Source organism: Aplidium turbinatum, chromosome 7, assembly GCF_918807975.1.
Source record: "Aplidium turbinatum chromosome 7, kaAplTurb1.1, whole genome shotgun sequence".
In the NCBI taxonomy this organism is placed as follows: Eukaryota; Metazoa; Chordata; class Ascidiacea; order Aplousobranchia; family Polyclinidae; genus Aplidium; species Aplidium turbinatum.
Window position 1 is genome coordinate 4,267,146 of NC_137478.1, and position 27,718 is coordinate 4,294,863.

The 27,718-nt window shown below is 37.8% G+C and overlaps 1 protein-coding gene across 1 annotated transcript; it reads left to right on the forward strand.

Moving 5' to 3' along the window:
* Positions 1 to 1,766: 1,766 nt before the first annotated feature.
* On the forward strand, positions 1,767 to 27,340 carry LOC145774562 (oxysterol-binding protein-related protein 6-like). The gene is made up of 23 exons (XM_082585829.1): positions 1,767 to 1,817; positions 3,766 to 3,846; positions 4,687 to 4,740; positions 5,140 to 5,253; positions 6,396 to 6,518; positions 7,310 to 7,385; positions 7,499 to 7,749; positions 8,227 to 8,349; positions 8,594 to 8,756; positions 11,128 to 11,225; positions 11,687 to 11,797; positions 12,083 to 12,196; positions 12,535 to 12,613; positions 13,015 to 13,190; positions 13,798 to 13,922; positions 14,501 to 14,563; positions 14,818 to 14,906; positions 16,184 to 16,262; positions 16,882 to 17,017; positions 19,990 to 20,134; positions 20,879 to 21,005; positions 21,641 to 21,763; positions 22,285 to 27,340. Exons 1-23 carry the CDS (start codon positions 1,767 to 1,769, stop codon positions 22,394 to 22,396), a joined length of 2,613 nt encoding a protein of 870 aa, XP_082441955.1. The 3' UTR covers positions 22,397 to 27,340.
* The last annotated feature ends 378 nt before the right edge of the window (positions 27,341 to 27,718 follow it).

Consider the following 27,718-nt stretch of genomic DNA (forward strand, 5'->3'; position numbering starts at 1 on the left):
GCTACGCGACGTCAAGTCAAGAGTGTTATAGGCCTATCACTTTTTTTTTCAATATAGCCTAACTTAGGCTGTAGCCTACCGTACTGGTTCGCAAATGGGCGTTTTTTCAATCTGTTTTAGTTTTGTTTCGAAGAATAGATTCGAAAAGAAATATTCAATTTATTTTTCGTACTCAAAATGCAGAAGAAATGATATTGTGAAAAGAAAATAGCCTACTGTAATAAAACCAACAAAATGAAAAGGTGGCTTAAGACGTGCATGAAAAGATCCAATTCTATGGTAGCCCATAGCCTATGCATCGATAAATATAGGCTAGTTAAGCACGGCCACCAAACCTGATAAATATGTAGGCCTAGCCCACGTGCCGCGTCGTAGGATAAAACGTCCTCTCATACGTAGCCGTCAAAGTGACAACACTCTTGGTCTTGGACACGAGGGGTGATCAGGACACACGGTCTTCCACGTCTGGTTCATTCTTGAATGTAGGCATGAAGGTGAGGCAATACGGCAGAGATACTATCAGCATACGGAACGAAAGATAAAAAATAATAGGCCAACATAATATCTAACATAAGCCATAACCCATAACCATTAGGCCTAACCATTCTTAAAAGTAACCGTAGCCTCCAAAACAACTAACACAACAGCTATAGTGACACAAAATGGTTGCAACTGCATGAAAAAAACTAGTTTTGATTAGAAGTGTGTCGCTTGGGGGGTTACAATCACTACCTACACAAATGCACAATGTAAGGAAACCACAAAAATACGTATATAACATCAATGTGAAAAGACGATCAAGCAGTGAGTGGAATTTTATCCCAAAGGTTCTGGAGGGAGGCAAGAACGCCGCGAGAATCGCAGAAATAAAGTGAGCCCCGCGGATTATACAGATTCCAGAATTTTGAAGCAAAGCAGGAATGATTGACGTCAGAAAACGTGAAAGCGAGCTTGTGCAGTTGTGCTGCTGGAGTGCTGGTTCACCTGGCTGTGGCAAGCTACAATCTATGCTACAATACAACGTGCATTTTTTTCTGGATGCTTTCAAAGCAGACGCGTAATTAGCAGGGCATGGGGAAATTGCTCCCCTCCGAAATATTTGTAGAGGCTGACCGACTTTTAAGCTAATAGCCAACTGATATGATGGACTGTGTGAGTGTCAGGTCTCACCATGATGCAAATAAACAGAAACAGAACAGCAATTCCAAGTGAACTCGTAACGTACGGTAGCCTACAGCCCTACACCTCTTAACTACTAATTTCGAAGTTGGCTAAACAGTTGCAGAGTCAACCGTCGCAGAGTCAACCAACCGTCTTTGAAATTATATAAATGTTATTGAAATGTATTTTTGTGCTAATTTGTATATCTATAGAAAACATAGCAGGAAGGGAGTTGCAGGCTGTATTAAACACCTAAAAGGGGTCATGAACCACAAAAAGTTGAGAAACACTGGCCTATAGTAAAAAAAATTTGAACAGCATTAAACCACTCATCCGGAACAAAACATAATGAATGTGGTTGAAAATCACTGAAGGATTAAAGTTAAGGAGGATTACAGTATGAGTTAAAGTTAGGGTTTTGTTCTTAGCCCAGGACTTCAAAATTTTCTATATTATCATATATATAATACAAGTTTTTGTTTGCAACGTCTTCAAAATTTTCTCAATTTAGAGCAGTATTCCTTATCTGGCAACACTATTGCAGGAAACATACTAGCCACTTCCCATTCTAAAATGCAATATTTACACTTGACCTCACTGCTATAATGTCTGCTGCTGTCCATTCTTCAGCGATTGCTACAGTAGCTGAATCACAGGTGAACTTTTCCTTGCAAAGAAACAAGACATTTTTCTATGGTGTAAACATATTGTTAGCTGTATTCTCAAATTTGCTTAATGCTGCAATTAATGTGGAGCCTATTAAACAACCCATGTTTAGCCGTAGTCTATCACTAGAAAGTTGTATACAACCGGTATATAATTAATATGAATGTCATTTTAATAAGTTTTGACAATTTTCAGTCCAGCCCTGGAAAAAATAGGGAATCCGGGAATGACATTCCCGGGAAATTTGCTGACTCGTGGAAAATTTTTACTGTATAATACCAATCACATTACTAACGTCTTACATTTACCATCATCGTAATTTGCTTAACATTAACATTCCCGGTAATTGGTAATTTACTGACACATTGCAGTTCCGACACTGATTCGTATCACTGCGTATTTACGACCTCCAACTTGTACCTCAGAGCTGAACATGTTCTTAGCAAAATTGCACAAATATATTGCAGTAGTCCACCTAAAGACGTCGTAAAAAGCAAGGGAAGTGTCATTGAAAAATAAAAAAGTGTTTGCGGAGGTACAAAAACATCCAAAAATAATAAAGACGTTAGCGACCATCTGCTCATTGACTGGAATGGGCCACACATAAGCAAGTGTAACAGCATCATAAAACAAGCTATTATCTACATTTCAAAGGAAAACCATGGCATTTTAGTACTAATGACGTTCTCTCCAAAATGTACAAAGTGTCTGCTGTGTAGATAGACTAAACAACAAGAAATTGTCACTACCGTATCTTTCATGTCCCGGTAATGTATTTGTAGTGATTTCACATGGACAAAACTTGGTTGCGGTTACTTTGATTTACAAAAACAGCTGTTTTAGCGTTGTAATTTTGATTTTGTTATCAAATTAATTAATGCGTTTTGTTATTCTTCGTGTAGCGGACTGGTTGTTTTGTAGGTTACAGAAGTAATTTTCGCAATGTCTTGTGTTCTCAGCCAAACTTGTGCATTCAGCCGTCTGGCCGTTTTTTGTGCTATGTGCATATATCGCTTTTCGTAATTGGTTATGCTATTCATGCGCATTGCACATACTATATCAACTCGTTCGAGCATGAAGTGTTGTTATTGTCAAATATGTAACAAGCGGATCGTGATGTTGTATTGTTTCATGACATTAACACGGTGGTCGGTGAGTCAGTGGATTTGATTTTTAAGCGTGCTGCGTCTACTTTATTAAGCCTATGGTTGTTCCAATTTATTCCGATCAAAGTGGGCACATCAGGCACAAATAGTGCGCCATGCCTACTTACGAATAAAATACGATACTAAGACTATTTATTGGAACTATGAAGCTACAGATGGCGGTCTATAACATATTTTTTGCGTGAGGCATTTCGTCGGAAAACGTTTATATGGTATAATTATGATGTCATTATTGTGATTGCAAGCCGCGGGAAATTTTTTCGCTAAAAAACAGATTCCCGGGAAGCTAAACATTTTTTCCAGCCCTGGTCTTAACACTGCTCAACCATTCAAGTATATACTTGGACCACATATTTATGTAGTGATATCTCAGTTAAATTGTGTTTCATATCATATGGTTTTGGATGTTACTTGAAATTATTTTATATTATCTAAATTCATTAAATCTACTTTATGAAATCAAATGCTTTTTTGTTTATGGTTTCATGCTTTTTTAATCGGTCAAAGCTATTGGTTCTCTTGAGTTGAACACATCTCTGAATTTGCAACTTTAGCTTTGATACCTTGTCAGGTTGAGTGGGAACAGTTTACCGGGGAGAATAGTTTCTGCTAACCTTTCAGCATAAAGGAAGTTAGTTTTGAATTTTGATTAGATATATGTACTAAAATTATCTACGCTGCAGAGCAATCATGGCAACATATCTCCGACATCTTGTATTAGATGCACAACATCTCACCACATCCCGTATCATAATCCACTAATGCTTTGCAGGTCACAAGTAAAGAGTTGCCTGAAAAGTATGAAGGGTATTTGCTTAAGAAGAAAAAGTGGCCTCTTAAAGGATGGCACAGGGTGAGTTGCACTTGTATCATTTTTTTAGGTTTAATATATCAATAATGTTGATAATATAAAAGTAAAACTAAAAGCCTTGAACCTTATCTCAAACTATCAAGGTCATCCAGTTTTTTATGCAGTGACTTTTTACTTGCTTATTTACATTACACCATTAATACTTAATAGTTAAATCTTCATTTGATCATATCGCCTTCCACTGAACTTTTGTCCCACTTATTTTTGGTTTTCTATTTCTAGCATTTCCACCCACAAGTGCTTTTTGTATTTCTTTTGCAGCGTATTTTTACACTCTTTATCTGTTCGTTGGCAAATGTATTATGTGATATACATAATAGTGAAAATAACAATAATAACTTGTCGATTTTTGTTAAATATGTGTAAGTTTTTTTGGCAATGACAGTAAACAAAGTGGCACTTTAAGTGCCCAGTACTGACTTCCATTTAAAATAATTGTGCGTCGCTACTTCCACACCCATCCTTTTATTATGATACAAAACACAACAGTTTAAGTCTTTTCTTTTTGTTATTTTTAAGATTGTGATGGAGGAGTTTGCATTAAGAAATCACATGAGTCAGAGTTGGAAGTAATTTTAAATAAAATCAAGAATTATCAAGCTATTTTACTCAAGTTAATTAGCATCGATAAATTTATTGATCATATGCAACTTTTTTGCTACTTTTGCATGTGTCAGTTCTGGTTTGATAATTATCACGATATTTTCTGACTGAAACATTTCTGTGGAATTGAAGTGAGAAATTTATAGCACGTTTCAAAAATGAGTGGTTGTTTAACTGGGTGAGTAAGTGGTTAAACATTTATATTTTTCATGTCATTAGAGATACTTCTTTTTGGATAATGGGTTCCTGAAGTATGCGAAGAATCCTCGTCGTGTGAGTGTTTAGTTGTATATGATATAGTAAGATTTTTTAAGTACTGCCCTGGAATCATAAATCTCTAAACAAACAAGTTAATATTTTTCCTTTTTCCAACTGAAGGTTGTAAAGTTATATCAATCTGTTTGAAGAATGTGAAAAATTTAATGTTTTACTTGTAATACAGCCTTTCCAGATTGTAATATTTAATACCAGTCTTAAAGAACAAGTAAACCGTTTCTAGGTGTGTTGACTTACAGAATACAGGTATATATGTGTTTCTATTGATCAAATTTTCAAAAATTGTTATCTATACAACAGCTAATGTACTTGGTTTTTTCAATACCTTCAGCAAAAGTTTCAAAATGTTTTGTGGTTATTTTTGTGAAACTTCAAAATATTGAATTTTTCCTCTAGCTGATCAAGAACAAGGTCCATGGCTTTATGGACATGGGAATGAGCGTAATGTCGACCAAGAAAAATGCTCTTACAATAGATCTAGATGCCGAAGACAATATTTTCCATTTAAAAGTAATGTATATTGTATATATGCAATAAATTTAAGCTTCAATAGGCCTAAAGAAAAAAAAATCAATAAGAAATGAATTACATATCACTTCACTGCATATTCATATAAAAAAAATGCTTTTAACAAATCTTCTAACCGTTTAATCAAAAGGATTTTGTTGATGACTTTGATCAAACCCACGAGTTTTCTACAAATCAACAATAAAGACTTGTTTGCACGTATTGTGGTACAAATACAATATTCTATCCTCACTGGGGAGTGGGGAGGCTAAGGGTAGCATTTGTTAATGTTAGATGATTTCAGTAACATATAATGAAGTTAACATTTCAAATAAAGTTTTCAATAACATACAATGGTTTGTTAATCATCATTCCAAATAGCTAAAAATTCGTTTATTTCATTATTTGAGGCCAAACGTAACTGTAAAAGTTTTAAACTTTTGCAATAAAGTATTTTACTACGTTGCTTGTAACACTTCACCAGCACCAATCAAGGTTTTAAATTTATACTTGTAAGATGTTAAGCTGTCATTCACATGTGTGAAACCGATCCCATTGCAACTGAAATGTGATGATGTATTGTGATTATCGACTTTGGAGTTGCGCCTTACTTTATTTGCCACAAACACCAACTTTACGACTTAATATTTTCCTTGCTCATACGTATGTTCAATAAATTTATTATTGTTAAAAGTGTCACCTCTTTTTGTGATCATCTAAAATAGTAAGATCCTGGGTTGTCCGATTAATATAAAATATATTTGCTTTCTCCGTTTTATTAGTTCACAGTTACATGCCATTGCTGTCGTACTTTTGTCCAACAGTGTGCATATCGATAATTGGATGCCTTTCTTCTGAAGGAGCGGTCTTCCTGACGTCACCACAAGGCTGACTACTCACTAGAGAGCATTGCGTTTCGCTAATCATATCGGTGTAGCCTCCACGCTAGCCATCAACATTATTCCAAAAACATATGTTTCTCGGCAGTCGAGTGTAGCAAGAATTGACAGCGATAGACACGTGTTCACATACAAAACTGGGCTCATCAGTATCGCACCACTAATTTATGCCACACAATTTTTCTGGTCATTTGTTCTAGTTGTTAAATCATTGTATTGAAGTCTAATAGACTTGTTCCATTGCAGGTGAAGTCGTCAGGCCTTTTCCACTTGTGGGTTTCGAAATTACGTTTGCATCGAGATTACCGTTTGCTGGAGATGAAGAAAGATGTGACTCTCTCCCACCCTAGTACTTTAGGGAGCCCTGATGTGCAGGTGGTACTATACTTCAGCTAGAAAAATACCTTCTCTGCAGGTTGATTCGACGTCAGCAGATGTATTTCAACGTCGTCTACTGTAGTTGTCTCTTGTGGAATTTACTATTAAGCTTAATCAAAGCAAGAAGTCAATTTCTTAAAGGGATACTAAAGGAAAAACCTGACTTGGCGATTTTCCACGTTCTTTCTGTTTAACATGCTACCATAAAACGATTTTCAATAAAATTTTGCCCCATTGCGGTCTGACCGCCATTGCGCGCGTGCTTTTGTCAGAGCTTTCAAAACGAGATTGGGCTTGAGCAGCGAAGCGTGTGACTGTACAGTCTGCGTCACTAGAGACTAGCAATCAGCTGATCTCGCAATAATTGTTACTGCGGGCGATTTGACTGTAGGCTATGTATGTACATCAAAACATCAGATTTCAACATCAAAACATCAGACAGTTTGCTCAAAACATCAGATGTGGTAACGTGGCTTTTGTTATTGCTGTCTTTTGTGACGTATTCTCGAGCAGTGTTTGCACTTTTGGTTATTTTGAAAAAAATGAAAATAAATGAAACATTGGACTTTGGGCCTTGCCAGCGCCAATGAAAATATTTTTTTTCGGTAATTTTTCTTGAAATGTATTCTTGAATGTTCAGTTTACGCATTTTAATGCTTAATTCCCGTTTGAAATTTTCATTTAGTAGGCCTTTAATGTTTAGAAATCAAAATTTCGTAATGCATGGGAATGAAAGTGTCAGAATGGAAATGATCTTCAAACTTCATTTCAACATGTTTCAGAGCCCGTCTTTAACAATCAGCAACGATAATTTCTTTCTCAAAGACCAGGAACCCTCATTTGAAACCTGCAACCAAGGTGATTTTAAAGTTACTCTCTAATTTCAGTTTTCTATTGCAATTGAAAGACAGAGCAATCCACCGAAATTGTTACACGCTAAAACACTTCAAATCAGTTTGTATTTCTTAAAGATTTGGATCTCGTCCAAAATCAAGTCAAACTTTTGGAAAAGATGACAACAGAATTGCAGCTGGCGACGACATCTGTCGTTTCATCACTTCTCACGGCCCCCTCTCCCAGTTTGGCCAAGAAAGATAAAGACAAGAAGCAAAGGAGGTTATCAAAGAAAGCGTTGAAGTCCAGCGCCAGTATTGCAAGCAATGGTGGAGTTTCGAAATCATCCACCGAGTCGGTTGTACCCTCGTCGCCCAACACTTTCTCAGTAAACACGTTTAAGGCAGGTGGAGTTGTTTTGTCGTTATAATATATTGTTTTAACGTTTTTCAAAATAGAAAAGAACATACACGGACTGCTTAATAAGCTTTTGTGTGACCTGACTTGTGTGACGTGACCTAGCTTGATGACTCTATTCGTTGCTACTTTCAACTGTCTGTTTGGCTACATCTGTTGGGTTGGATCTGCAATGCGCAATGTGATGCTGTATCATTTGTCACAATTGATTGTTTGATTTTCACTAAACTTTCTTCCGCTTCCAACTATGACTCTGTGACGTTGCATTATGCTTTGCAAGACCTAGCCCGTTGCTAATAAGAAGCATAATTTTGGAACTACTTTGATTGTGGTTTCAAGCCCGTGCTAAATTAAGGAAGCATATGTCATGATGGACATCATGTGCTATCTCACTCTGTAAACAGATGCCGGTGATTAACACTTGAACGTTCCGTATGTTTATTACCAGATTCCTGGGGTTGCTGAGAACAAGCACCATATGAGCAGAAGCAATCCTGATCTGAGTCTTCTCTCTCATCCTAGCTGTTCTTCTTTGGCTAGTGAGGATCGATGGTCAAAGCAGAAGGCCACTGTAAGTAAAAAAAGGTCGATAGCTTGATTATAAGTCGACTATCCAGAATTGGATAATCAAAAGTTTTTGCGCTCATTTCTTAAAAAAAACTTAAAACAAAACATAAAAAAATTCAGTTTTTCTAGGGTTTGACTTTTTGACAAAACTTTTGGATATGTTCATAACTTTATTATTTCCTTGCTCTGTTTTTTTTTTTACTGCAAACGTCGTTGCGGAAAAAGGAAAACAACTCAATTATTCGCAGGGGTGCAAGTCTGTTCAATCCACTCCTACCTTGGCTCGTCCCATCAAAGCATCCGGACTTCCTGATTCCTCTTCCTTCTCATCATTCCTTGCGTCTTCTTTCTCTCCTGCCATATCGGAACTTACCGACAAGCAAAAGACGTTTGCCATCAATGCATCGAACGGTAGCAGCTTACTTTTTTTCTTCTGGTACCCCACTTAGCAAAATTAGTTATTTGTTTACGTCTATACAACGTCTGCAGATTGTCAACCTTCATTTAACTTTATCATTCAAAAGAATTTGGTTTTTAAACACATTCAGTTGTCTTCAACGTCATATTAATCCACTGCAAACATTTGTAATTGATGTGTGTTGAAAACTTTAAATTCTGCTAACACCTACGATAGCTCATGAGGATAAAGCGATGTCGAGGTAATCCATCTCTCCGGTGACTTATAATATCAAACATTCTTTTCATAAACGACGTTGTGAGAGTTCGAGCTGCAATGGCTTGTTAGCGCACAGCCGCACAGCTTACAATTTTGAATCGACTTTATAGGAATGAAGTTTCAGGACGTTTTGGGGGTAGTTTTAAGGTGTTGAATGCAAAAATGGCACTTAATTTTCCCTAAGTGGTCTAGTTTTTTAGCTATTTAATATTTTAGAATGATGAATTGTTAGCTTTTGCATGATGTCGCACATTCGCACTTTGATAAAGAGTTGCTAATATGTCTGACACTTTTTGTAATCACATCCTGGACATAGAAGTAAAGCTCACTTAGCTCAGCGATGACAATAAAACATTGACAAAGCAAAGATGATGGCATTGTATTTCCACTGTGCGCGTGACTGAGATCATCTGAAGGCAAGCGCGAGACTAATTTAGTTTCTCGCGCGAGCTTGCGGTTATCGAAGCCAAACGTCACACCACAATAGAAAAGTCGGTAGGTTTTCTAAGCTTCTGCGCTTGCCGTGAATAGCTACAATTGGCAATCTCTTTCAAGCCCCAACGATAACCTGCTGTAATGTTGGTATTCCAATCTTTTATCCATTGTTTTTATGCCGGTGGAAACGCTCTCTTTGCTCTTCACACAGCACATCCATATTTTTAAGAAAATAGTTTGATAAGTATAAAAAATGTGCTGCTACATTCGCCTTGCGCTCTACTTATTGCTAAGAGTTTGACCACTGCTCCACAAGGCCATAGTGGTTGGGAGCTTTACAGAACTTGCCAATAAAGCGAGGTTACTCAACTAATGTTAACAGAGGTCCAGTTTGACAAGTTGAATATTTTTAGCGGTCCGGTGAATAAGTTATTTTACACGCAACCATGAAACTCAAACTATCTGTACCAAACCACTTTTTTAGGTAAAATGTAACTCAACTTGGATTACTGAGAATGTGTTGGGGAGTCTAGGAGGCGAATCCCCCCAGCAACTACAATAATCAAAGTAAAAATTGCTTCCTCCCAGTAGAAACCTGTTTAAAGAAGCCCTGAAACGTGGCAATTAGGTTATTCTTCCAAAAGCTCAAGGTCCACCATCAACACCCAGAAGATCCGGATTCGGAACGCGTTCCGCCAGTTGAGTAGTCCTGCAATAAAGTCTTCAGTAACCGCTTTTAACCAATCGCCAAGCCACTTTCCCTGGATTGCCCGATAAGTGGGAAAGATTAGATTTGCGTTCGATGACGTATCTGCAGATATCAAAAATTTCCGTCTTCTTTTTTACATTACTTAATGCAGGAAGCTTTTAACACAAAAATGTGCAAAGTTGGCACTTTATACTTTATATTTAAGCTTTTAGAATTGTTTTATCAGTCCCGGTTTGTGCGGATGAGGCAGTAATACAGTACTTGCGTTAATCAAAGAAAATTGTAAAATGTTAAACATATTTGGCCAGTTTTTTTTCTAATCCAATGCCATAAGAGATGCCGTTCCGCAGGTGAACACAAAAATGTTCTGCATCCACTTTGCTGCTCAAAACTATTTTAGGTCAGCACAAAGTCATCCAATTATATTGAGTGTACATCTTCAAGATCATAGCTATATTGCATGGTAGAATGTCTAATTGCCCAATCAGCATGGAGACAACTTGTTGTTGTTGCTCAACAAGTAGAACATTCTCAACTAGCTTGAACGCTACCTATGAAGCCTCCATTTACTGCTTACACATTGGCATCGTGAGACATTTACAAGTCATTTAACATCACGAAAGAATACAATTTTATTTTTCCACCACGAATTTTTTGAAGAGAATTTCTTTGTGCTCTCTGTAGGAAAAAACTTTAGCATCCCAAATCCACATAGGCAGCTTGCTAACAACCACTTTAGCTGGAATGTTAGGTATTTAAAAATATCAAAATCATCATAGTATATAATATAAGCGTACAGTAGTATAGAATTATAAAAACTAATACAAATTTTGAAACTAGCATCCCCGAAACTCCCAAATCATTTCCAATGTTCAAGTCTCAAAAACTTTGTGCTTCAGCAAAATTGTTTTCATTTTGCGTTGAATGCAAAAATGCAAATCCACACTTTGTTATTGTCGCAGTTCAAAAGTCTTTGTCGGCCATCATGGAAAAAGTCAAACTTGCTGATGAGGCCTGTCAGAAGACGAAGTTTGTAGACATGAAAAAGAATTTCTCTCAGGTGGGCGAGACTACATATACCAAGTTGCTTGACAATGAAATTAGTTAAAATATCCAAGTCGAGATATCAATATGTTAACACTGAAATGCAGGCTTGAATATAATGGAGTTTATCCAGTTGTTTACTTGCAATCAGCAAGAATTATTTAATATGTAGTCAGTAGGTGAACAGCCAGCTTCTTATGTGTAGAGCATTGTCTGTTTTTGTTAAAATGTTTCAACTGTCAAAAGTTTCATCAAGTGAGATCGTTTGATTTGAGGTTGATATTCATTAATTCATTCACTTTGGTTATGCAAAAAAAGTTGTGATTGTCAAAGCAATGTATTACATCTCAAATGACATGTTACCCAGTCAGCAAATTTTGTGTTGTTGAATCTGTGTCAACACACGTGGAATCAATGTAAAAAGGACGAATTTTTAACTTGTCACTTTTTGCTTACGTCATGTTTCCATGACTTCAGCTCGCCAGCGAGAACAATGAACTTCGAGCTCGTCTTCAGAGAATCCATAATGAATCGTCATTGTCGGAACCGATCATGCAAACCCCACAAACGGTGATCAAGCGACGGTTGGTGAGTATCGCGATGCTAGGGTCTCGCCCCCCTTCGATTGTGGTAGAGAGAACAAAGCAACTTCAACCAATTTGGAGTTGCAGTCATTTTGGCCTTTATTTTATGTAGGCTTTAAGGTTTTCCATCTTAAAGTGAACATGGTTGTTTAAAGGGGCAGGGAACTTGCATTTTAACTATGCACGGTAACGAAGATAATATCGACTATAAGCATCACTATTTACTGATTTTAAATACTTTTGACATAACTTTTGAATATCCTTGTTGACATTGCTTTGTTGTTTTCAGCCGAATAAATCTAGGAACAGTCACTTCGGGAGCCTCCTTTCAATATCGGAATCGGAGATGTTCTACGATGCGGAGGAATATCTGCTCTCCGACGCGGAGAGCACATCAGAGGAGGTAGTTATTTGTTGTTCCATACAATTGCCTTTATCTGACAGATGAATTAAGATAATGTACAAGGCTGCATGTAGACGTTAGCACAGAATGTCCTGTTTATGTCACATAGAACTTCAATATTGGTGAAGTTAAGGATGCTATTTGGCATAATTCATCTGTGGACCGATTGTTTAATGTGTGGGAATCCTTTAAGATGCCATGTGGTTTCGAAAAATTTATGTTTGACATTGCATAGCCCAGGGTGTGTGTTGGTGTAAATAAATGTATGGGATGGGAAACATTGAGTTGACAAAAAAATACCTAATATTGATGATTTTTGATGTAATTGTCATTGATAGGAAAGCGAAGTTGGCGACGATGAAGCCTCAAGTGAAGCCGACTTTTCAGACGGCAGCGAAACGACTTCCACGCAAAGCTGTAAGACTTTTTTCACATTTTTTATACTGTACTGGAAATTTTAAGTTACTGATCATGATATTTTATCTCGTGGTGTGGTTAAAGGCACGAATTTAAAATTACGTTGTGAGATCAATCCAATTCCACACTCTGTTTCTGGCCCCTGGACCCTTTTACCTTTTATGAACGGAAAAGAGTTGTTTCAGTAAATATTCGTTAGTTACCATTCAGTCTCATATCCTTAATGAGCAAAAAAATCTCTTGCTCAAAACAACAAGATTTACTTGATTTCCCAAGATGCACATTTATCCTTACTGGATGGGAACCGAACACGGGACGTCTCGATTTGCAGCCTTGTGCGGTACCACTGCACTACGGTCAAATGAAGTCCTTACAATTCAATTTTGACATTACATTTACAGTGCCATACGAAGTTGACCAGTTAGCAAACCAAGTGACTGGTCGTCGTTCGCAACTTCCATGTTATAGGCCCGACACCGATGTGAGCTTGTGGAATATCTTGAAGAAAAACATTGGAAAGGATCTCAGCAAGGTTGCCATGCCTGTCACCTTGAACGAGCCTTTGAGTGCCCTTCAGGTAACGAAGACCGATATATAAAACGTCTTTGTATTTATACTGATTTGTATGAAGGTAAACGCGAAGATAGGCTTCCTTGCATTCCCGTTCAATTAATATAAATCTTTAAGTACCGGCGTAAGACTGGATACGACTTTGCTTTATAATGTGGAACGAAATGTGATTTCAAAACAAAAACACCTTATGTATATATACTGTTTTATGATTGGCCGACTGTAGAGTTGGATGGATGGTGGTTTGAACACTGCTTCCAGACAACAAAGTCCGTCAATTTTACATTGATCCAACGTCTGCAGTCGTTGAATCAATGGAAAAATGATGGATTTTACTGTCTGTGCTGGTAAATTCGGATGGTTTTACTACCTGGCTTCAGCACAAACTGCACCAAAGAAGTTATTTAATGTTTATGTAACTACAGAAGTTTTTTCTTTTCTTTTTTGATGAAAAAGCATTTTACTTGTACCGTAGTTTAATCACATCAGAGTGGTCAACCACTTTATTAGCTTTTACTATTTTGTCCATGATTGAGAAGGGTTTCTTCAATGTGCCTATTTCATGTTTAATAAACTGTTGGTTTTTAATTTGATCGTTTTTATTTTGTGTTCAGTTATTATGTGAAGAACTAGAGTATAGCAGCTTACTGGACAAGGCTGATAGCTGCGACGATGTATATGAACAACTCGTTTATGTCGCTGCTTTCGCTATATCTTGTTATGGATCCACCAACACCAGGTAAAATCTGTTTCTTTTCGCATTGAATTACCATTATTTGTAATTTATGAGCTGCTGCAGGGCAGCTTACTGCCCAACTGTAATGTTTTTATTGTCATACGCATTCCGCTTCCTTTGAAATGTAAACTTAAGAGGGCTTGTACGAAGGCCTTGTTACCAAATTAGATTTCTGTTATCGAATAAAGATTTAAATTTTTATTTTCAAACTAACTTTTTAACAAGTGAATAAAAAAATAACAGTAACCTCTCAAGTACATGTAGCTCCACACAAAGTGAAATTTGCATGACTTTTGACTCTTCTTTATTTCTTTAAAAAGAATGTCCAAAAAGACATTTGTAAAATTGACTACAGACAGTGGCCAGTGTGTCGATCTTCCGATCTCTTCAGCGTTGTAAAGTGAAAGTGGAAAGTCGTCTTGAAGAGATTATGGTTTCTAATAAGCCAATGAGAATTAATTTAATTTTTAATTTTGGACTTTTCGGACTAATAACGACGATCATGATAACTTATTAACTTATCACCATAACTCGTTAGCTTAATCGTTATAACTTATCAGCTGTAACTTTCTCTTTGCCAGGGCTGGCCAGAAACCTTTCAACCCAATTCTGGGGGAGACTTACGAGTGCATACGAGAAGACAAGTGAGCTGATTTTCTATGATAAAACTTATTGCATTTGTCGCCTCACAATCACATAAACAACGTAAGCACCAATCTATTGCTCTATTAGGTTGAACAAGGTTGGAAAACGGAGAAGTTTTCCGTATTGAAATACAAAATGAATTTTCCAACTCGAAATAAAGCTAGAGCCTCTCTAGGATTGCACCCCTTGTTTTGAGCCACACAGCAAACCCTTAAAATTAAATCGTATTCTATAACGTGATTCTTGTTCTCAGGGGTTTTCGCTTTATAGCTGAGCAAGTGAGTCACCACCCCCCTGTGTCTGCGTGCCATTGTAGTGGTGAAAGCTTCGATCTTTGGCAAGGTTAGTCTCTCCAGCCAGCAAATCAGTATCTTTTTACATCGATTCAACGTCTGCACATGTTCGATTTCAGGCCACGCTGTTCCATTCGTTGATGCCGCGATATGCGTTCGTGCTGTGAAGGCATGAGACGAGATATCCTAGTCAGCAAATCAGTCCCTTTTTACATTGATTCAACGTCTGCAGACGTTAAATCTATGTAAAAAAGGACTGATTTACTGGCTTGGATCCCACGTTTGTTTTGAAAAAGACTTTTTGTGCTTACGCGTTGCATGGTCGGAGGGTATCTTCTAATTGTAATCGCCATTCACTCTTCGTGGTGCATGCAAACATTCGATTTGTGTTCTTGGAAATATCATGAACGTCGCTATTCCATTGATTGCTTGTGTCTTTTTCGTTACCACGTGAAGTCGATATTTTCTCTGCAATAGAAATCTAACCATAGAAGCCATTAAAACAAACAAAATATTAATAACTAGAATTTTATTTAATATTCGAAATTGAAGGTTATGTTTAATTGTTCAATGCAATATCTATTTCTTCTGAAGCGTCTTTTCCGCGTTCTTACCGTATCGCTACGATACCGGCTGCAGAATGCAGATTGTCGGCTGCGTAGCCGAAAGGTGAGAACGTCTGCGCGACGTTCGAAGGGACGTGGGTTCGACACCGCTCCAGAGCACGCGGCTGTGTCTCGGCAAAGACACTTAATGGCAAGCCAAAATAAGCGAAGCAGCTGACTCGAAGACTATATGTCACTTCGCTGCTTCCTGTCGTCTGTTGTATCGCATCTGTGATCGCAGTGTACTGTATGTTAACGCAATGGGCGCAAATAAAAACACGATTATTATTATTATTACCTACGCTGTGTGTGAATTCTGAAAAACTTAGGTTCGAGTCTTGCTGCAAACAAGATGAAAACTTCTTTGGGAAACCGACTTCTGGTGTTTTATAACATTTAAAGTTGTTCAAAAGTCCAACCATAATATTATTCCTCTTTTGACAGTGATTGTACATTTGTAAATGTTGAATCAATGTCAAAAGGAGACTGATTTGCTAACTGGGTAACTGGGCTTTGCTGTTACGAGTGCTATGTCCCCCTGGAATTATAGAAAGAATGTTTTAATTTCCACATTTGTCTGAGAATATCTCTTCTATAATGTTTTGCCAGTATGGCAGTTTGATTTTTTTGTATCGTTATGAAAATGCTGGTAAGCGTTGAAACAATGCAAATAGTCAGGTCTGTTAAGAAAGGTTTTGATTCCCGAATTTCACAATTGCAGATATTCGATTCAAGAATAAGTTTTGGGGCAAATCGATGGAAATATTTCCGGTTGGGTCTGTACATGTTCGACTGAAGAAGTAGGTAGTTGAACTATTGCGTGATCAAACCATATTTTCAATTTGCTGCATTAATTTTCTCTTGAGTTAAAGTAAATTTGAACCGAGTAGTGATACTGGTTTTTGTATGTTCTTGAACATCAAAGAAATTACTACCCAGACAGCAAAACCCGTAATTTTTTCATTACATTAACGTCTGCAGACGTTGAATCAATGTAAAAATGACTGATTTTGTTGTCTGGGTAAACCCCATCTAAGTTATCATTTTCACATGTTTTCAACGTCTTGTATTGTTGAAACGATGTGAAAAGGGGAACTTTCCTTTTTTGAGCCCACACTATATAGCTTTATACAGAAAGTTGACCTTGAATAGCAATAATATATGACCTTGTTGAAGATGCTATCAAAAGATGCCAATGTACAGTTCTATAGTAATTACCCAAGCTATAGACTTGTGCTTTTTAAACTCATGTTCGATTGAAACCCTTAAACTTATCCGGTTTCGTAACTTGCACTACAAACTTGTTACTGGCGTGAAACCTTGTATGCTGCCATAACATGGACAACTGTGAGGATCGCTTATGGTTTGGTTCAATTGAGTTACACAATCGCATATGAAGGCTTCGCTGTTATGACCCAGGCAAGGAAGGGAGTACCACTGGAAGAAGGTGACGTCATGTGTGCACAACATCATGGCTGGAACGAGGTGGATTGAGCATTATGGTGACATGGTCATCTCGTGCGGGGGAGACACTTGTAAAGTCACGTTCAGTAAGGTGGGTTCAGATTTGTTGGGTGATAATCATGTGAATTTCCGCAAGTTTTGATTGATGAGAGTAATCTCAGACTGGAAAATTTATCATTTTTACATTGATTTAACCTCTGCAGACGTTGAGTAGATGTAAAAATGACGGATTCTGCTGTCTGGGATAGTCTGGTACTTTTTTATTGAATATCGTCACTCATAGGCGCCGAGTTTTCAAAATAGCTGGGCGGGCGAACACATACTGTCACGTCATAAAGGTTATTTTGTGCGTTTTTAAATAGGCGATTTTGCTAGGTTGTTGGGCTAGCCTAGTATTACATTTAAGTCTATGTCTCCTCTAACACGATTTGGAGACAAGTAATAAATATAATTGGTACCTTACGCAACAACGTCTGGTCCTGGTAATTCAGTTCCGCATATTTTTTGTGATTGGTATGTGCGGGTTGCAGGACGAAAACTGCAATACTGTACCCGTGTACCGGTACTAGTTCCATAATTACATTACTATTGTTGATACAACACGATAATACACACACAATACATCGGTGGGTTCATACGATAAGTCGCTCCTAGCGGGCGCACAGATAAGATACAAGATGCTGTAATGCAACGCAGAAGCGATTTTACGGCAATTCAGTTCCCGAGAAGCCATCTAGCGATAAACTGCGCTATTGAACCGAGCTTACATTGAATCTACAATTAGAACAGTTATATAACGAAGGAGCTGAATTGCAATTAATGACAACCAACGGTTTCATCCGGCCAAACCAACAGGTGTGCACAGTTTAATGTCAGTGACGTAACAGACGCAACTGTGATGATTGAGACGACAAAATAGAGCATTTTGGCAGCAGAGTTAATTGATAACGTCGTTTGAGAGAAAATTACTCCTTTGAAGAACAATGTTACAGTTTTTACACCGATTTAACGTCTGGCGATGTTAAAACGATGTAAAAACAGTGGAAATTGCGGTCAGACTTTTGCCACGAATGAAGTTCCTCGCAGGTTTGTGCAATTTACTTGATTTATAGCACTGGGCTACCAGTGGCAGAGTGGAGACAAACAGGGGCGCCGGAAGCGGGGGGGCAGGGGGGGCGGATGCCCCCTGCCCTCAAATTTTCTGCAGATGGAGGGGCAGGGGGGGCAATGGTGCCCTTTTAAAGTCATGTAAGCAACTGCACATTTTGCAATATAACAAGTTCTGCTATTCGCTTTTAGCCTAATAATAATCTTTCATTTTTGCCTCAAAATAATATTTACGGCAGAAAATTTTGCAACACAGTACAGGCCTTAAAACTCGTTTTTTTTTCGGAAGCTCCTTCTCGGCGGCCAAATCTGCGTGCTTGGAGGCCAAAATACAAAATAAAAATAACGATAGCACAAGTAAATAGAATTAAACTTGCAACAATATTAAAATGATCACTTAGCGTTGTTGAAGTCTGGGCCTGGGCGACGTCCTACAATAGAATCGTCGCACCGCGCAATAACTGCTTTATCGGGATTGTAATCCAGTACTGCGGGACCATCTAACGACACTCGCACGAGTGTCTCCAATGTGGCTGATTTTAAAGAAGTTCGCCATTCCCCTAGAATTCTTTTTAGCAACGAAAAACAACGCTCGACATGATTGTGTTGACGATGACGGCAAGGTAATAAAATAAGTATTTCAATGATGTGAAGGACATTACTAAAAGAAGCATAATTTTTGCAAAATATTATCAAAAAATGTTTTCCCCTTGGATGTCAACTAACCTAGTTCTCCTTTTTAACAACGATTCAATGTCCGACAACATCGAATCGACATAAAAACGACAATATTGCCAGCCGATGTAAATTAGCACTTCGGATTAACACTATGTTAAGATAAACGTCGAGAATTACAAACAAGACTTACGGTACAGCGCTGGTGATTGCAGCTGGATATATTCCATCAATAACAAATATCCCCGCACAATGCAACAGTGGCGATTATGACACGCTGACCTAATTTTGCGTCACTCTTTGATACTACATATTTTCGACAGTTGCCATTGTTATCCACGACCATTCTATTGCAAAATTAAATGATTGGTTAGAAGAGACCGGCGGCCAAACTTGGCCGATTGAAGAGGTAGCACCGGCGGTCATTTAAGCACTACTTAGCGGCCATGGCCGCAGGCTGCTTTAAGGCTTGACAGTAGGTTACATCATTATAACATAGCACGATGCCCTTCTTTGTATACTGGACACTTGTATGCTATCATTACTCAATACATAGTGAGCTGATAGATTAGCATTATCGCTATATCTTAAAACTTGACAAAAAATTTGCCTTTTAGTAAAAAAAGTGCCCTTTTTTCGTAATCTTGCCCCCCCAGTCAAAAATCGTTCCGGCGCCCCTGGAGACAAACGGCACGGCTGGGCACTTTTGCTCGTTTAACGGCGAATCAACGTTGTTTGACGTTGCATGAACGTAACAATGGCAATAATTGACGAAAACTAATCGCTTAATTAGTAGGTCTAGTAGGGCCTATCACATGGCGACAAAACCCTGCGAATAAGTTAAGTAGGCTAGTATCAGAAGGTGGCAGATGGTTGCAGAAATTTTGGGACTTAAAAATGCATTAAATTTTTTTTTTAAATTCCTGAAATGTCCGGCGGCCGCGGCCCGCCCGCCCGGGACTCGGCGCCGGTGACGCCACTGTTAAGTTGTCGATATTTGATTGTGAGAATGCGCATCATTTCAACTATCGGAAGCGTTTTGGAACCAACTTTTTCCCTGATTTTTTTGCTTAGTCTCTGCTGTTTCGCATGTTTGTGGATGTTTTAAACCTCAGACGCAGGTAAGAATTTATTCGTGAGAAGTCGAATTTGTGAATTATTCCACCCACAAATTGCTATTGAATGTAGAAAATAATCTTGAAATGTGTTGCTGAACTGCACACCCCGAAAGTTGAACCAACGTTGACTGATCTCGTATTTGAATTGTTATTTTCACTACAGAGCGGCTATTGGAGTTCCAAGAACGGGGAAGTGACAGGCACAGTCATGGACAACAATGGAGCTGCCCGGTACAAGCTCCATGGGAAGTGGTTTGAGGGGCTCTACTGCGACATTGGTGGAAAGACCAGGACAATATGGAGGCCGAGTCAGTTTTGTGTGGATTTGTTTTGAAACATTCTATGCAAAGCAACTCAGCTAGAACGTATTTTAACTGGTTTATTTATTTTCTTGTCTTTCGTCTAGTTAATTTGAATAGATTGATTTTGAAATACAACAGTTACTTGAGGTTACTTAATGTACTTTATTGAACCGTTAAGGTGACACTTTTTTTTTCAGAAGTTAGCAAATAAATTGAATTTGAAGTCTCTACAACATAAGGCACTGATTGTGGGCAAACACAGGAATTCTTTAAAGCTGTTTGACTTGCAATTAATGTTTTTCCTCCCGGATAGTGGTGCAGTGAAAACAAATGCTCTAGTGCAGGGTCACTCAACTAATGTTAACAAAGGTCCTGTTTGACAAGTTAAATGCTTTTAGCGGTCCGGTGAATAAATTATTTCATACCCAACAACGAAATTTAAACTATCAGTACCAGTACCGAACCATTTTTTTAGGTAAAATGTATCTCCACTTGAATTTGTGACAAAGTGTTCAGTTCAGGGGTCTTGATGGCTTAGCTACTAAGATAATCACAGAAAATTTTGTTTACTCCCAGTAGAAATCTGTTTAAGGAAGCCCTGAAAAGTGGCAATGAAGTTATTCTTCCAAAAGCTCAAGGTCCACCATCAACACCCAGAAGGTCCGGATTCGGACCGCGGTCCGCTAGTTCAGTAGCCCTGCTTTAGTGCTGTGGTTTTAAAACTGCGTCCCAAACGTTACTGGTTTTTAGACCCCATGCCTTTGGACTGTGAGCAGCAATATGGCTTCTCCAGATTTGCCATCGAATTGAACGAGTTGCCACCAGAGATGATGGGTTTGCTTCCCAGGACTGATACGCGTCTCAGACCCGATCAAAGGTGGGTAGAAGTCTTCGGTTTTTGTGATCGTGCTTACTACAGACATGCAGCCTGCCTAACAGCTTCAACAACTATTCATGCGCATTTCAGAATCTATATACGTTGCTTCAGTGTTTACATGTGCATTATTTTAAACTGTCTATTTAATATGTAAAAATCCATCTTTTTTCACAGAAAACCGTAAGGTTCTTCGGTGCTTCCTGCCTATATATTTACTCATTACATCAAGTGCAGTTACTAGCCACTAAAAATCTTTATAGACTGTTTCACCCTTAATTGACATCATCGGAATGTTTTTATTCAAATAGAATTATGTATTATATTATAATAATCATCACGGTATGTATTTGACTTGCAATATTGAAAGGAAAATAAACAATCTCTCTATCTCCCCCTACAAAGTTTTGTCACCTTTTCTGCGTTTTGGTGATTTGTCTGTTGTAGCTTGTACTTTCCATATTTTCCCTGTCTTGCTGTTTAAGAAAAATCTCATAACTGTTTTCATATTTCTATGATTCACGAAAAGTTTTGATGTATTTGTAAAAGCTGTGCTTTCCCTGACAGTATTTTCCAATTATTACGTCTGCAAACGTTGAATCAATGTGAAAATGACGGATTTTGCTGTCTGGGTTTAGATGTCTTGAAAATGGCGACGTACTTGGAGCAGAAAGAGAAAAAGTGAGAGTGGAACAGCTTCAGAGAGAACAAAAGAAACGAAGAGACATAAAAAACGAACAATATCAACCTCTTTTCTTCACGTATGTGGAAAAAATAACACAATTACCTAAAAACGAAAAAGCAGATGAGGAAATCTTTTTAGAAATAGTTAACTTGAAAATTTCCTAAAAGTAGTTAAACAAATTCTTAACTGAAAAGTGATGTCACTTCCTATGTTTGCTAAACCCTTTTTCGAGAAAATTTGCAACTCGTTTTTTTTGACATCAGCGATTGGCAACCATGATTCCGACACTGTAACCATATCGCTAATAATATGAAACAAAAAGCACTACGAGAGATAACTCACCTGCAAGACCTCCAATTGTGACGATATTTCGAATGTTTCAATGAAGTTGCGATCTATTTATTGTGAAAGGTCATTAGGCTTGAAATGCTTTACATAGCAAGGCGAAAGAAAAACCGGTGAATTAATATTAAGCTACGAACATTCCGAAGACTTTTGTCATGTTGATATGAAAATAATTCGAAAAACGTAGTTATCATTGAAGAAGTAAGCCGTGCTGTAAATTCCCCGGCGTATAAAATTAAATTGCTTTTTCAGAAAAATAAATGGAAGCTCTGACGGCGAGGGTTGGACCTTCAAAGGAAACTACTGGAAGCTGAGGCAAGATCCTGGGTTCAAAAATTTTGCAAAGCTTCCTCTACTTTGGTGATGACGCTTCATGAAATCATGATGATGTCACGTTCCATATCAACATCACTACACAACTTCTGACCAACAATCAAAAGGCAAAAGCGAGAATTTCCAAATGCTAAGTCAGAAGTAGTAGTTAAGGCATCACCACATCACTGTCTTGCCTGGCCCGTCCAATCAAGTGCTGCTTTTTCAATGTGGTTTCCTTCTTAAACTTGGAGTCGATACTTTGTTGATATTTATTCTATGTACAGTAACGTTTATTTTCGGTCATCGCTTATAATTTCATTCTTTCTATATTAGTGTTTCCTAACTTGTTTGCAGTCTCGTAGCCTCCTCAAAGAGTTATCACGTCTTAGGATCACTAACACTTTCAAGAATGACCTAAAATTTTCTTTTATTAATTAAGTGAAAACTTTACAAATTTACTTAAAGATATGAATTTCAGTTCTTTCTTCCTAAAATCAATACATACGTAAACCCCTTAAAATTTGCCCCTCATCCCAAGTTTAGACCCATTGTCCTGTTGGTGCTCCTCGTGGTATCTCTCTGTCTGCTCGGGCGATCTCGCCTCCTTTGTTTTACACTTCTCCATCCAATCCGATCCCTGGTGCATCCACTTTCAATATATAGTAGATGTTGTTTCGATATCTTCTTCTTCAATGTATCGTGCGCTTGTCTTCCAACATCCACCGATCTCAAGGGTGCATCTCAAGTGTCCTCAGAAGAACTTCATCATCATTTGCAGTGTTTTTATTATTTTTTGCAACTTTAATTCCGTGCTGTGCAGTATTGTTAATCTCAGCGTAGTTTATATTAGACCATTAATCCTGTACGTACATCCATTGAGCTCGTGATGTTATAGCACTTTCTAGCATACAAAATGTCTTCTTTGCAAAGAAAACCCTTATTTCATCCAGATGTTATTCCGAAAAGATCTAGTTTAGATCCGGCACTCCTTGCAACTGTCCCTATTGTTCATTCTTTCAAGCACCGATATGTAGTCCCATGTTTACATTGTATTTTTGACTGAGAAAAAACATTGCTGCTAATTCACTCATCGAATGCCGACGTTTGCACAAAAATGTAATCTTTCAATAACATGAGACGTTCTTCTGATGTAAACTATCACAAAGTGTACAAGGCGATGGCAGACCGCATTTATTCCGACGTTTCACCAATCAGACACGACTGACTTCTTGAAATGAAACTGAAGAAATCCGTGAATACTGCACATTGTAAAAGCTGCACAGATTTAATTCTGCACAGATATACTGCAGAGAATACTGCACAGATTTAATTCCTGATGAGGACACACGTACGTGTCGAAAACGTTTGAGTTTATTTTATTTAATTATGTTATATTTTGTGTGAAATAAAGTATGCTAAACCCGCTAAAGTTACTATGTTTTATTTCTCTATGGTTCAACATTGTAAAACATAGCTAAACTTCTTTGCTATTGACGGATATGCTCGTATATCCGTTATTCACAGCTGGTGTGTCTGCAAAACTTGATCACAGCAAAATAACTAACAGGAAGTTAACTTCATGTGGTACTGTGCCCGTACTGATAGTGGAGTAAAGTTGTTTTGACAATTTGACAAAATTGATTTGTCTTGTTAATTTGACAAAATGAAGTCGATGTTTTGATTTATAGTTACCGTGTTTGTATTCCAGAAAACAAAATCCATCATTTTTACATTGATTCAACGTCTGCAGACGTTAAATCAATGTAAAATGATGGGTTTTGTTGTCTGGGATCAGCCTATATAGTAAAAGCTTACACTGAAATTACCGTAATTTAGATTGTACACCTGCCAACTGTGAATTGCATGTTTTTGTATGCTACTTCTAATTCAAGTTTTTTTTTTTAACTTATTTGTACGAATTATACAAGGCAGTAGAAATGACAACTTTTACTTGCTATAATTGCCAATTATTCAATGTTTTAGTGCCAGTGTAGTGGCCCAGGAGTTACATCAGTGCATAACTTACCTCATATTTTCGGAAAAAAGAGTTGCCAGATGAGTGTCAACAGATATTTAATATAAGCGATTTGAGAGTCAAGGAATTAAAACAATATATATATTTTTTTATTCTAATGTGTTTGCCGATGTTGAATTTAAGCATCGGTTCTTTTTGATGGAATTTATTTAGTAAAGCATTTGGCAACCCTGGTAACTGCTGGGCCGCATACCGTGTTTAAACATACAAATGAGCTACATCTTTGCTGACGAAATGCTTCACGTATCGCTGTGATTTTATGCTAGGAAGTTGCATAGGCCTATGACTTCAACGCGTGCAACTGTGATCACCTTATAAACCTCACCTTTGATATACAATAAAAAAAAAGTTTGGTTTGACTAGTACCCGAACCGGTAACTCTGGTTTTCCGAATACTCACCCCTTTCAATACGCGTGAAGGTTGTTCACAAATATTTTGGATTGTTTTTACCACTAATTTATAGATATATTAGAATATAAATACATTTTGATAGATTATACGAATTTTCTAATATCACTTGCCTGTAACCGTATTTAAACTTAACTAGCAAAATTGGTTGTCTTGACCATATTAAAGGAACAATAAAGCTCGCTAGAAACTTTGCCGCCCATCAATTTGTTAGACTTTTCAGGGATGTTCTTGTAATAGTTTTGCGACGCAGGTCATGCAGGTTCACATGTTATGCAACTTTGCACAGAATGACACAAACGAAATTGTATTGAGATACAGCATTAGTATACCAATGCCATCATCCATATCTCATTGCAATCATTCACAAGCTCTCACATTTAACGGTACTTCAAAATTGTGTTTTCACGCATGAATGAAGATCAACTTCATGGTTGGCTAACTTGGTGTTTTGTCACCCTCCAAGCTCTTGAGACCTAACATGCAGTATCTGCAATTTTCCAACCGGCATATCCCGTCTTCATATGTTGAATCAACGCAATTAAGACGGATTTTGCTGGTTAGATTGTTGTCACATTCTTGCTCTTCTCATTTGGGAGAGTGTTTACATTTAGATATGTTGATGTAGACAGCACTTACCGTGTGTGTCCAGCTGTGGCAAACACAAAGCTAAATTTGAATACTGAAAAGTTTGGGTGTTCATCAGGACAATTATCGTTTCTAGCACTAGTTGCTACGTTCATCTGATGAAATTGAAAGTAAAATTAACAACAAACAAGATGGTTTATTGCTTCACTGACGTTTCGCGCACCATGACAATGCGCATCCTCAGAGCGAATAACATACAAAATAAAATTTCACCAGGTTATATACTGCAGTGCGATTGAAGGCAAATTTTCGTGATGCAGCAGCTTGGGTCTGCTACTGAAGTGATTATGTGTCGAAATTGTTCCATAGCGTTCAGCCGTGCCAGTTATTTCGCCAATGTGTAGTATTTGAACACATAAAAAAGTGAATTCAACAGACATGACGACTGATTTGTCGACTGTTGAACGCTCGGAGGGTTAATGCGTTTAACCTTCATTGAAAATATTAAGTTTATCAATTTCGTAAAAGTGATTCTAAACAAAGGAACTTTGTTTCTTACTTGACATTCAATACGCTGGTATTGCTTTTTAAGTTCGGATTGAGCCAAATTGCATTATTGATGACTTTTCTTGTAAAATTGTTTTGTACAGAGAGGTTACTTGCCTACAAGTTCTGGCATTTTGCAGTTCAATTTTACAAACTCTGCGTGCTTACCAAACACTTTTTGCCAGTTCGCTGTATTGTTTTCATTGCTTTCAATTGAACCGTGCTATCTTTGAACACGTTTATCTGCTATTTCCTTAGTTGCCGTTTCAAAACACGTTTCTGCCCGTGTTGTTGAGTTTATGCAACGTGTGTTTTATTGAGCGGTGCAAACTCATGTATCGATGACTGGAGTATCTAGTTGTATCTACATGTACCATGGCTACTTTGAAATACGGCCTGGTTTGGCGCATTTTGCAGAGTGATGCTAATAGTCTGAAATCTTAAAATCTTGTTTATCTATGTTTTACCGCGTTCTATTGTAATAACCTTTTTGCGGTTCGGCTCTGGATGTGCGCTTGAGCAACGCATTATAGGGACTGCTCTCCATTTAGCGGCACCTAATGAATGGAATAATTCCCCAGCAACACTTCACTCTGTCAATTTCAGTAACCGGCCCTGCATCAAAAGTCTCTACAAGTATACGAAACTACCAGGAATAACATATCAAGGCTTTGTCAGTCCTAGGATAAAGATTGAAAACCAACCAGTCGACACAATGTGACAAATCAACCCATCGGTCTATCTCTTGGTGGTCCTGCGTGTACGTTAAATCGATGTTAAAAACGTGAAATCTGATGAACCTAAAATGTCACCTGCAATCTTCCATTGTACTCAGACTATGCTGTGACGACATTGTGCTAGGCCAATGAGAAAGATACTTTTTTATCAATGAATGTCGAATGCTGTTTCCAAATAACGTGTTTTTGAGATGCTGTGTGGTTTTCACTGCTGCAATATAGGCACTTCACGAATATATATGCTGGAACGTGTATTTTGCTTCGTGCAGTTCTACTTGTCATAGTTTGCGTTTGCTGTTGTTGTACACTTTGTTGAGTCATAGAGAAAAACTTTGTTGAGTGTTGGAAGGGAAAAAATGCAACATACCTGTGCTAAAATAAAAGCTCAAGACCCAGACAGCAAAAATCCGTCATTTTTGCAAAACGTCTGCAGACGTTGAATGAATGTGAAAATGACCGATTTTACTGTCTGGGAACTCACATCAGCTTATTTCGAGATGGAGTTTGAGATGAAAGACTGCACAGCAAGCCAGTTTCTTTTTACATTGATTCAACGCCTGCAGACAAATCAATGTTTGAACTTACCTTCTTGTCTTGACTGGTCTGGGATGTTGGTAAAATACATTTGTTTGCTATTCACGGTGGCCTTCGCAATACAAAGGCAATTATAATCAATAAAGTCAACCGTATAAATTCAACATCTCTCGCAATACAGGGTAGTTAGCTGGCACTTGATAAGTAGCCTATTTTGTAGGGTGTTTCATTTTTTCACCATTTTTGAAATTCAAAATGCCTGGGGTCCCATCTGGTGGTATTTGAGGTAAAAAGTTTACACCCCAAATCTTTTTCAATTATGACGTCATATTGAGGTGGTCCACAAGGTTTGAAATTTTTGAGTCTCAAAATCTCGAAATTTGGCCGTATCTCTGGAACCACTCATCATATATCGACAAAATTAGTGTCAAGATGCGTAGAAGGGTCGGTTTCCTATAAATACCTGTTGTAGAGAATATTAAGGTCTATCTGCTTCAGAAAAAAAGTTATTTCAAAAAATCT

Coding starts and splice junctions, on each gene's coding strand:
- LOC145774562 (XM_082585829.1), top strand. CDS start 1,767: ATGTCTGCTGCTGTCCATTCTTCAGCGATTGCTACAGTAGCTGAATCA. Junction 12,197..12,534: donor CGGAGAGCACATCAGAGGAG/GTAGTTATTTGT, acceptor TGTCATTGATAG/GAAAGCGAAGTTGGCGACGA. Junction 13,191..13,797: donor AGCCTTTGAGTGCCCTTCAG/GTAACGAAGACC, acceptor TTTTGTGTTCAG/TTATTATGTGAAGAACTAGA.